Below are 11275 nucleotides of genomic sequence, written 5' to 3'. Positions count from 1 at the left end.
GCCGGCGGAGCGAGTGCCCTACGGCATCTCCATCATCGAGCGCAACGCCCGCGTCATCAAGTGGCTCTACGGGCTGCGCCAGGCCAGGGAGCCCCAGCAGGTCTCCGATGTGTAGCAGTGCCATGGTGGGCACCGGGGATGGGTCGCTCATAAGTGGGCAGTGCTGGATGGGGACAAAGTGCTGGCTGTGCCCTGGGAGGAGCAGGAACCTCTCGGTGGTGACAGGGCCCTGCTGTGCCACAGCATCACTGGCCTGATGTGGCCAGGGATCCATGGTCAGACCCCTGTGCCAGCACTGGAGAGCCAGGTCCCTGCAAGCCCATGGGAAGGCAGAGGACACGTGTCCCTGGGTGTGTGGCTGGTCCTCAACACCCACAGGGCCTCAAGTGTGGCTGCCCTGCCTGTACTGCTGGCAGCTCCTGCCTGTCCTGCTCCTCACCAGCATCCCAAGGTGGGGTGCAAGGGGCTGGGTCCCCCTGCACGGAGCAGGGACACTGCACCCGTGAAGGAGCTGCCCCTTGCAGCCTCCATGGAAGGGGTCCCACTGCCTGGGGTGGTGGCCACATCCTGGTGGTCCCATCTTATTGCTGAAGAAAAGCCTGGTGCTTTGAGGGGTGAGGGGGAAACCTGACACCCCACTTCAAGCTGCCCAGGGCTGTGTGTCTGTGTGAGTGTCTGCAGGTGCCTGTGTTCCCCTTCCCGGCTGCCAGTGGGCAAGAAGCCCCCACCATGCTGGGCCTGGTATTTATGAAGACAACAGTTCCTCTTTTCTACTCTTTTCCTTATGTTTGATCTGTAAATAATAATAATTATTATAATGCAGCCAGTTTTATTAAACGCCTGTGTTTTGGAGGCTGTGTGTTGTCTCTTGGGGCGGTGGAGGTTGGGACGGGACAGGGACTCTTGGGGTGCCTGTAGCTCTGCAGGGCTGTGGGCGCTGAGGGGATGGGTGCTGGAAGGGAGTCACAGGTTCCACGCTGCAGCGTGCCAGCGCGGGGCCCGGCGGGCACGGCAGGGCGGCGGTTGGGCCTGGCAGGTCCCAGCAGAGCCCCAGCTGCTGGGATTCCCCTCCGTGCCACACACCCTCCCCTGCCTCCTTCCCTCCCTGCTGCAAAGCTTGGCCAGGTCCCGACTCTCCAAGAACTGGAGATGGGGGTGGCAATAGCGGAGAGCTCCCAGGTGGGCTGGGATGAAAGCGGGCGCAGGGAGCGCTTTGAAGATGAAAAGCGCCTGTGGTTCTCCCAGGGCAGCCTCACATGGCACCACAGCTCTCCTGGCAACTGTGCCCTGCAGTCACCGTGCTCCTGATGTCCCGTGCAGCCGGGTGTCTGCTGGGGAAGGTGACATCAAAGCCACCAAAGCACCTGCACCCAGGGATTCCACCTGGAGCTGGGCCTGCTCCCTTCAGTGGCAGCCGCCAGCAGCTGCAGGCCGGGGCAGCACCATGGGCCCCTTGACTAGGGCTTCCATCCAGAGCTTGGGGTCCCCAGAAAAGCTGTCATAAAGAAGAATTTACCACCCCAGCTTGATTTCCGCACTGTTGTGTGTCCACACAGACCCCCTGCTTAGGGTGCAGGATCCATGTGACTCCTGCTGGGTTATTGTCAGGTCCAGCTGCTGGGAATGTGGAGGGCAGGATGTGGTGTCAGGACGTGGTGACAGGACACGAGGATGGCATCTGGCTGTGAGTCAGGCTGATGAATGGCTCTGGGGAGGACACGCACACCCAGGGGATCCTTAATGATGGCACATGGAGCACTGGGTGCCTCCCCAGGGAAAACACCCCGGAAACCGGAGGGTGACAGGGACCCTGGGCAATTGCCTGGGGACAGGCTTTGCCCTTGGGGAAATCTCTGAGGGAACCAGATCCTTGCTGGTGGCTGGGACCGGCTGTGCTGCCGGATTCCTCAGCGTGGTGTGTCCCAGGGCTTGGTCTAAATTTGTTGCTATTGCTAAGGAGAAGCAGGGGGGCCACCAGTCCCCAGCCAGGCAAGGACTGAGCTGCCACATGTCCCTCAGGTGCTGCCAGTCCTTGCTGTGGCTCTGGTGTCCCTTCATGACTGGGACCTGACACGGCCATCCAAAGCCCTGTGTGCTCACGTGTGCACGATCCCGTGCGTGCAGGATGTCTGTGTGTCCATGTGCACACGTGTTTGTGAGCAGTTTTTTGATGTGCACACACAGATGCACACACAGCAGCTTTGTTCCTGAACCAGGAGTCTCCATCTGACCCCCACCCATGGGACTGCCAGCATGAAACCCTGGCACAGACACGTTCAGACACACGTGTCCCCCCCAGAATGCCCCCCGTTGCATGTCCCCACTGGGGACAGCAGGACAGCCCCACTCTCCCTATCGCTTTCCCTGGCAGCTGCTTCCCGGTGGCTCGGGTTTCATGGGGAGCACAGCTGAGGCCATCAGTTATTTGCAGGGAGGAGGGACAGCCGGGGAAACGTCCATCACCCTCACCCTGTGCGCTGAGATTCCCCATGGGTGCCCCACGAGCAGGCAGGAGGTGCAGGCAGGCAGCCAGGACAGAAGGAAAACCGGCAGCACCGCCCCCCGTGTTTTCCATTTTTTAATTATTCCCCACTGATGAGCATCTTCTGGAAGCGCCAACAACGTCATGTGCTTTAATCAGCGTTAATTAGCGGGTGCCTCGGGACAGTGATGAGGGCAGGCAGCAGGAGCTCCCCCGCTGCTGCGTGCACAGCCGGTGCCGGTGCCAGCACCCACCACCTCCCACCCCTCTCACCCACAGCCCCCTCCCCAGCCATGACCCCACAGCCCATTCCTGCCAATCCTGGGGCCCTGCCAGCCCCTGCCACAGCAGTGTCTGCTCCCAGCAAGGGCCTTCCAGGACTGGGCCACTGGCCAGCCCAGGTCCCCATGGAGGTCCCCAAGGAGACCCCCTGCTCTTCCTATCCTCTCTAGAGCTGGAGAAACCCAGCTCCATCCTGTGAGGAGCAGTGCCTGTCCTGCCATACATGGGGACAGTGGCTCGGGCCATGCCTGTGGCCCTCTGCATGGCTCTGTCTGGACAAAAGGGAAGGAGGGACCACCAGCCCCCATGCTTATCAGGATTCCTGTCCCATCCAGCTCCTCTAATCCTGCAGGAAAGTGGGATGGTGGAGGATTTACAATATCCAAAACCGGTGAAAAGGCAAAGCCCCCATCATGTCTGGGGTCCCTCTGAATGCACATGGTCCCATGGGTTCTCAGAGCCCATTCACTGGGGAGGGTCTTGGAGCCCCGTCCCCAAGACAAAACCCTGAAGCCCAGCAGAAATTCATGGAGAGAAGCTGAGGTGAGATCAGGAGGTTTCCACATACTGGAGCCCACTTTGGCAGGTCTGGCTTTGTCCCACTCCTGCAGCTCCTGCAGCTCCAGCTCCAGCTCCTTCACCCCTGCCCGTGGTCCCTCCAGCATGGCCGTGGTGACACTGCAGACTTCTGAAAGACGGGATAAACAAGAGTAAAAAATAAACTCATGGCAAAGGTTCCCTGCAGCAGCTGGGACATCTCAGCCCCAACCATCCCTTGTCCCAGACTTGTCTGTCAGTGCTGGCACTGCCGTGGGCACGTCAGAAGCCGGAGGGTCGGATCATCATGCGGGTGCCCTTCAGGGAGTAGCTGGGCCCCTGGAAGTGGTGCCAGCGGATGCCGTTGAGCTTGCGGATGTTGTTCCGGGCCGGGTAGTAGATGCCATTGAGGTTGGAGAGGCCACAGGCATCAAACCACCATCCTGTGGGAAGGGACAAGGGCAGGGAGGTGGCATCGCAGGCTGGCACCCACGGGTGCTGCGTGGGGGTGTCCCCCTGCTCCACTCACCTCCTGAGAGCATCTGGGCACACTTGCACAGACAGTTGTCGTTGTCGGCATCACGGGTGCTGAAGTGGGTGCCCTGCAGTGCCAGCCCACTCTGCTGCCCAGCCGTGCCACTGTAGTCCTGCAGCGACAGCCTGTGCCCACAGGACACAGCCACTGTCACTGCCGGCTGCCAGGGGGTCACAGAGCCCCAGCACTGCTCAGGGGCTGCCACGAGCTGGACACAGCACAGAGGGATGTGGGCAGAGATCCTGCAGTGCCAGCCTGGCCTCCTGTCCTTGGCCCCCAAGAGTGGGGGATGTGGGATGCTGGGGCAGAGAGGAACCCCAAGTCTCCTCCAGTCTTCTTGCTGGGGGTCAGCTCCGTGCATGCATGGGATGGATGGTGCAGGGCATGTCTGGGGTCTGCTTCCACCTCCAGCCCAGCAGTGAAGGACCCACCTGCTTTCCACCCTCCTGCCCATGGCCAGGAGCACATGGTCATGGCAAGCTGAGCATTAGGAGCACAGCATCCCTTCGTGGACATGGACAGCCTGGGGATGCCCAAGACCCCTGGGAATGCCTGGTGGCCACAGCTGTGTTACCTCCCCTGTCCAAACAAAGAGCCTCAGTGCAAGTGCCCAAGTTGGTTCCACTGGGATGGCAAATCCATGATGCACTACCTTGATGCAATTTTCTACATTAAAAATCTACTTCTCAGAAGCCCAAGGAAAGATGAAAGTGTCACAGCAATGTGCCTGGCACCTGGCACCATAACTACACCAGGACAACCCAGTGAAGCCCCAGGTGATCCTGCACCTCCCACACCCAGCCCTTCCCCCTGGGCACTGCTGCCTGCAAGGTTTGGGGACAGTCAGAGATGGGGAGTGCTGGGTGGCTGATCCCACAGGGCTTGGGGACAGTCAGAGATGGGGAGTGCTGGTGGCCGTTCCCGCAGTGCTTCTCCCCTACCTGTAGAACTGCCGCTCGCTCCCCAGCTGGAATTTCCCGTAGTGGGCATACACCTGGCCGCCCTCCCAGTCCTGCAGCTCCACCCGCAGGGCGTAGGGCACCCGGCTCGTCAGCAGGTGCACGGCCTCATTCCCCAGCCAGTACTCCCCCGACGCGTCCCCAAAGCCCTGTGGAGCAGCAGGGCGGGGGAGTTCAGGGTGCCTGGGGTGCCCCCAGGGTGTCCCCCCTCCCTGGCCAGGCACACACCTGCCTGTACTCCCTCCAGCTCCTCTGGAAGCTGAGGCTGCCGTTGGCACGAAGCTGGATGATGGTCCAGCCCCCCCGATCTGTGTCCATGTCACAGAATGCCTGCAAGGGAGAGAGGGACAGCTGGGGATGGCTTGGAGCAGGCAGCCAGGTGCATCCCTGCCAGGCTGGGCAGCTCAGCGTGGGTGCTCTATGGGTGCTAGAGCTGCCTGAGGGGCTGACGAGGGGGTGCTGTGCCCAGTGCCTGGCTGAGGGATCTCTCCTTCCTCCATGGCCATGGGCAGGAGCTGGGGTCTGGTGCTTATAGGTCAGGATGCCTAAAATCAGTTTTATGTCCCCATTTGGAAGGCTGTGCCAGCCCTGCTTTCATCCTGTGGGTGCTGCCCTCACCCCTGTGCAGCCCCCAAGGCTGGATAGGGTGGGGAAACTGTCCTGGGATGTGCCAAGCAACAGAGGGATTGGTGTGGAGCTGGTGTGCTGGGCGGGCAACACTCCAGGGTGAGGCAGGGAAGCCCTCTCTGGGCTGTGCTCACCTTTTTGGGCTCGCTGAGGTTGGCAATGTGCAGGGTGTAGATGCCACTGGCATGGATGCCTGCCCGGCGCACCTCGGCACAGTCCTGGAATTGCTGCTCCTGCCCAGGTGATGAGGCTGTGACAGAGGGGACAGCGAGAAAGCAGAAACCACGGTGACCCTGCAGCCCTGCCACGTTTTGCTGCTCTTCCCTCTCCCTTTGTGCTCACTGATTATTTTTTTATCTTCATGTCATCTCCTGAGGGCTGAGCAAGGCAGCCATGCCAGCCTAACCCCTGGGGGTTTGCCATGGCTGGGAATGGCATCAGGCTATGGACCCAGCCCCTGGGGCTCCAAGCTGCTCCTGGGTTGCAATGAGTGGATAATTTTCTAGTGGAAGGTGTTCCTGCCCATGGCAGGGTGTTGGAATGAGATGAGCTTTAAGATCCCTTCCAAACCCAAACCACTCTACGATTGAATGATTCTGTGATTTTTGAGGTGGTCACTCAAGCTGAGCAGACCACAGGGGGCACCCTGGCACGCTGCTGGGAGCACACGGAGCTTTCCCACTGCCCCCGCTCTGCCCGCACCCCCCGCTCACCTCTGCCCTGGGACACCAGGAGCACCAGGCTCTGCACAGACTGGAGGAGCTGGAGCTGCTGGCGCTGGAGCAGGCTGGTGTTGGCACTGGCAGCCAGCAGCGTCTTTTCCATCTCCTCGATGGTGCCGCTCTGCCGGCTCAGCAGCCGCTGCAGCTTCTCCTGCTCTGAGTGGGCCCCCGCCAGCTCCGCCTGCTGCTTCGTTTCCATCTCCAGCACCCGCACCTCCAGGATGCCGGGAGTGGGATGCAGCGGTGATGGAGTGGCAGAGCGGTCCCAGCCTGTCTGCAGGGCCCCATTGCTGTCCCCATCCCCGGCTGCACCCCCTGAATTGCACCCTCACTTCTGGGATGTGCCCAGCCAGGGGAACCCAAAGCCCAGCGGCTGTGCTGGGGCTGTGCAACCCCCCAGGGACCACAGCCAGCACGTGGAGGGGTTCAAGCCCCCTCAGAGTGCAGTGTGAGGTGGGAGAGACCAGCCTCCCTGTGGGGTCCAAGGGCTGTGGGGGTCCCTGAGCCACCCCAGCCCCTACTTGTTTCTGTTCTGCAGCTTGTGGATCTCATTGGTCTGCAGCAGCAGCTGCTTCTCCAGCTTGGTGGTGGACAGGGAATTCTCCTGGAGCTGCATCTCGATGCGCCACGTCTGATTCAGCACCTGCCTCGGGAGCAGAGGGGACTCTTGGCACCAGCACCAGGGCCACACCACACCCGAGGTGTCACTGGGCCGGCCGGTCTCGGGCACACAGCCCTGGTACCTCCACCAGTGGTGCATTAAACCCTGGGTCACCTCAGGGCATCGCTTTTATCTGCAGACAAACCGTGCCACCCACCAGGTCTTGGGGTGGCGGGGATATGGGCACACACGTGCTGTACCTCTCAGGGTGGTGGGACATGGGGACACACGTGTCGTACGTGCCTCCACGTCGGTGAGCTTGCGGCTCTGCTCGGCGCTGCGGTTCAGGAGGGAGCTGCCCATCTCCAGCATGGCCGCCGTCTGGTTCTGCACCGCCGCCTGCTGCAGCTCCGCCACGTCCGGCTTCACGCTGCTCTGGATGTAGCTCTCCAGCTGTGCAGGGAAGGGAGGGTGCAGGACGTCATTTGGGCACCTCTTTGGGTTCTGTCTCAGCGTCCCAGCTGAGCCTGGCACCGCTGGGCACAGCCCTGTGTCTCCACAAGGCTTGACCCACCCCGGGGCCCTTGGAATCTTATCAGAGGACAGAGCGAGCTGAGCTGCTGCAGGGGAGGCTCCTCAGGCACCGGCTGCCAAGATTCCTGGGCTGTGGTACCAGCTGGAGCCTGGCATGGGCTTCTGTGTGCCCAGGTGTGCTGGCGAGCTGGGGCTGATGCCCAGCCAGGGTTGCCTGTGCCAAGCAGCCAGGCAGGGAGTGGCTGGCACTGCCATCAGCATCAGCTGCCAGCCCCCAGCCACCGGGGATACGGAGGGTGAGGGGACACGGTCAGCCAGGGAGGGTGGGTGTCCGGCACCCCGTGCTGCTCCACCACGTGGGAGTGCTCGGGGCTGGGAAGAAGCTGGCTGCGAGCACAGCTCGGACACAGCTGAGATGACGCTTCCGCTTTCCCAGGCCGCGGGGTCCCTCGGCGGGGCCGCAGGCAGCGGAAGGGGCCATGGGGATGTTCTGCCGCCCACGCTGGGAAAGCAGCCCCTGAGAGCCGGGGGGACGGGGGCTGCCCAGCTCCCTGCATCCCGCAGATGCTGCTTCCCTGCCTGCCCAGATCCTGCTCCCTGCCTGAGCTCCCCACGGTGCAGGCAGAGCCCCACATCCCCCTGCATCTTGTGGGGTTGCGGAGCAGAATCAGCAGAGCTGGGATACTGCTCTCTGGGCAGAGTGGAAAGCAGGCAGGGGTGCTGTGATGTTGTGCACCGTGGTGGGAATGCAATGCTGCTGGGATGCTTGGCACGGTGGCAGGCAGGCAGCAGTGCTGGGATGTTTGGCACCATGGAATACCAGGCAGGCAGCAGTTCTGGGATGTTTGGCACCATGGAATACCAGGCAGGCAGGCAGCAGTGTTGGGATACTCAGCGTGGGAGTGGGGCCGGCAGTGGGCCAGGGCACAGGGCTCTGCACTTGTTTGGCATGACGAAATCTCACTGTTCCCTCCTCCTCCTCGCACCAGGCAGTGGCAAAACCATCACCCCACGGTGAGCATCCATGTGGGGCAGGAGGGTGTCAGGGCAGGAAGGTCCCAGGGCTGACCATCCCCAGCACTGCCTGCACCCGTTTCCCTGGGGATTTTCCCTCGCAGGAACGTGCTCTCAGGGAGGAAGCAGGGAAAGGTCGGAAAGCCGCGTCTGGAAAACATTTCCCCGAGCTGAGGGATTGCTGGAGAGTTTCCCTTTAACCACGTCGTTAATCTTGTTGCTTCACAGGGCTTGGGGAGGCGTTTTCTCCCTCTCGATCTTCCTCTCAATCTTGCCTTTTTTTTTTTTTTTTTTTTAAATAAACATCTCTGTGAGCTGAGGGCAGAACATACCCAGAGAAAAGGTCAAGCTGGCACGGGGAAGGCTGAGAGCCCTGGAGATGGAGCCCTGGATCCTGGCCCCAGCAGCTCCCTGGGAGCTGGGGTGGGGCACAGTGTCCCCAGGCATGTCTGGCATGGGGAACACAAGTGGGGCAGGCTCTGAGCCAAGGACAGGGAATCTGGGAACCCCCCTCCTTCATCTCATGGGTGCTGCTGTGAGCTGGGCTCTCCTGGCCTCAGAGACTCATTTCTGCACCATAAGGGCAGAACTGCTGTGGGAAAAGCTGTGGTGCTGTTTTGGTCACCCCAAAACATCCCTGTGGAGCAGGAGGAAACTCAGCCACTCTCTGTCCCCATGCTGGGATCCCATTGCCCACAGCTGGATCATCCTGTGCTGCACAGCCACATCCCTCCCCTATGCCCCAGTTCCTATCCTGCCCTGGCATTTCTAAACATTTCACAAGCACCAGCTCAGGAATCCTTGAGTCACAGGTGGGTGGAAAACCCTTCACCCGCTCCCCACACTGCTGCACACATCCCAGGGTGAGCAGCATCAGCCCCTCAGGCACCTCAGAACTGCCAAAATGCCACTGCCTCGCTGGAGACCCCATCCCAGCCCGAGTGCCCCCCTAGACCCAGCGGCACCATCAAGTGTTTGTGTTTGAACTAAAATTAATTCCTCCTGAGACAGAAGTGGCCGATGTGTCCTTGTGTGCTGGGTCCTGGCCATGTCCCCACCAAGGGGTGCTGAGTGGGGAGGGTGGGCCAGCCCCCAGTGCCATGGATGGGGGTCCTGGGGAATGCCAGTGCTGGAGATACCTGAGGGGACCTGGGGAACCTGTTGGGTACCAGGAGATCTCCCAAATTCTCAGCACCCTGCAGGGCTCCCCATGCCAGGGCAGAGCAGACAGGGATGCAACGTTGGTTACGAGCTGTCCCTGAACCCAATGCCTCTTTTGAGCCCTCGTTTGTTTGTTCAGGACTGGAGTCTGACCAAAACAAGCGTTCTTGGGCAGCTCTGCTGAAATTTGGGAAGCTAAGGAACAACAGCAAAAAACAGAGCTGCAAGCTGCCTCTAAAAGGAGAGAGCCATGCTGCAGGATGGGCTGGGATGGGATGGGATGGGATGGGATGGGATGGGATGGGGTGGGATGGGATGGGGTGGGATTGTTGGGATGGGATGGATGGATAGAACACGATGGGGAAGGAATGGGGTACTGGCTGCCCAGTGCTCCACTGCCTTGTGCTCCTTGGGGCTGTGGTGAGGGGCATTGCTGCCCACAGCTGCCCAGATGTGCAGTCCCACTTTGCCTGTGGCTGTCTGCTCTGGACAGGGTCACGTGCTCCTGTGGTGGGACCCTGGTCCCCTGCCTTGCTTGGCCATACAAAGGCTGCCCTCATCCCGAGAGGGCAAAGACACCAGAGCACAGGGACACCAAGGTAGAGAACTGAAGGCACAGGGACCCCAGGACTTGTGTGCACCCAGCAGACCCAGCAGGTTCCACAGTGACAGAGATTTGGTGCCACCAGCCAGGTTGTCACTGGCCCTGCTGACCCCTCTGCAACACTCTGGGCTGGCTTCCAGCAGAGCCACGGTTCAGCGTTTTCCCAGCTCTTGAGGAATTTGTTCTCTAGGATGGCTGAGGGGACAAGGGAGAACGTCCTGCACGTCCCTGCTGCCTGCACTGTCCCCCACAGCCAGGGTGGCTTCCCAAGCAGTGTGGTTGGCACAGGCCATCCCCGGGACCCCCACTGAGTGTGTTGGCCCCATCCTGATCCCTGAGGGCTGCAGGGGGACATCACCCAGGAAATGGGAGTGCAGAGGCACACAGGTCCCACTGCAGCCTGGTGGGACACCACAGGACAGACATGTGGCTCTGCTGGGTCAGTGACAGCTGGGGACAAGCCACTTCCCCTCTTGTCAGTGCAGGTACCCAGTGTTCCTGGCGCTGGCCGTGGGGCTCAGGGCCCCCAGGGACGTGTCCCTTGGGATGACCTATTCCTGGGTCTGACGCAGGCAGCCACACTCAGCTGGTGGGGGCTCCAGGAAGGAAATGCTGCTTCCTGCCTCAGGAATTGGGGACGGGGCAAGCCAGTGGGGGCTGGGGGGGGCACCCCACTGCTCCCACCGTGGAGCCATGGGTCCCACACACAGTCTCACCAAGTGCTGGGAGCTTCTGCAAAGCCTGTAGGAGGGAAAACGATGAAGCTGGAGAGATTTTGGTGGCCCCTGCCTTTGGGACCCTCTCCCTACCACTGGCCAAACCCCTTCCCAGTCTGCTTGCCCTGAGCTTGGAATGCTGATCCCTGAGGCATGCTTGGCACAGCTAACCCAGCCGGGACCATGAGGAATCCTATGGCAAGGATGGACAGGGAATACAGCCTCAATGGGGAGTGCTCTGGGCGAGTGATCTGCAGCACCCAGGAGCTGCAGCACCCGCAGAACCCTCAGCACACATCCCCTCCATGCAGGCAGCGCTCGATGCCAGCTGCACACGGGCACAGAAAAGCTGACCTGGATGCTCAGGTGGGCACAGGCCCCAGTGCCCACAGCTGTGCCACAGGGATGCTGCATGAGCGGGCGCTGCACACAGATCCCTGCCCACACCGCCCCTCTGCTTGTCCCCCCACACCCCACATCCTACACCGTACCTTCAGCAGC

The 11275-nt window shown here is 61.2% G+C and overlaps 1 protein-coding gene across 1 annotated transcript in view; it reads right to left on the bottom strand.

Annotated features, from left to right (window-relative positions):
- Positions 1 to 2562: 2562 nt before the first annotated feature.
- ANGPT4 (angiopoietin 4) overlaps positions 2563 to 11275 on the bottom strand; it is a 9230-nt gene continuing 517 nt past the window's right edge. Inside the window, exons 2-9 of the mRNA XM_031058055.1 lie at positions 7045 to 7198; positions 6666 to 6789; positions 6136 to 6368; positions 5557 to 5672; positions 5024 to 5125; positions 4778 to 4944; positions 3831 to 3961; positions 2563 to 3744 (exon numbers count right to left, since the gene is read on the bottom strand). Of these exons, the coding sequence (XP_030913915.1) occupies positions 3584 to 3744; positions 3831 to 3961; positions 4778 to 4944; positions 5024 to 5125; positions 5557 to 5672; positions 6136 to 6368; positions 6666 to 6789; positions 7045 to 7198 (1188 nt within the window). The 3' untranslated portion in view covers positions 2563 to 3583. The remainder of the gene's footprint in view (positions 3745 to 3830; positions 3962 to 4777; positions 4945 to 5023; positions 5126 to 5556; positions 5673 to 6135; positions 6369 to 6665; positions 6790 to 7044; positions 7199 to 11275) is intronic.

The sequence above is a fragment of the Geospiza fortis genome, unplaced genomic scaffold (genome assembly GCF_000277835.1).
Source record: "Geospiza fortis unplaced genomic scaffold, GeoFor_1.0 scaffold188, whole genome shotgun sequence".
Classification (NCBI taxonomy): Eukaryota; Metazoa; Chordata; class Aves; order Passeriformes; family Thraupidae; genus Geospiza; species Geospiza fortis.
The sequence above is the reverse complement of the archived record's forward strand: the minus strand, read 5'-3'. Positions and strand labels throughout refer to the sequence as shown.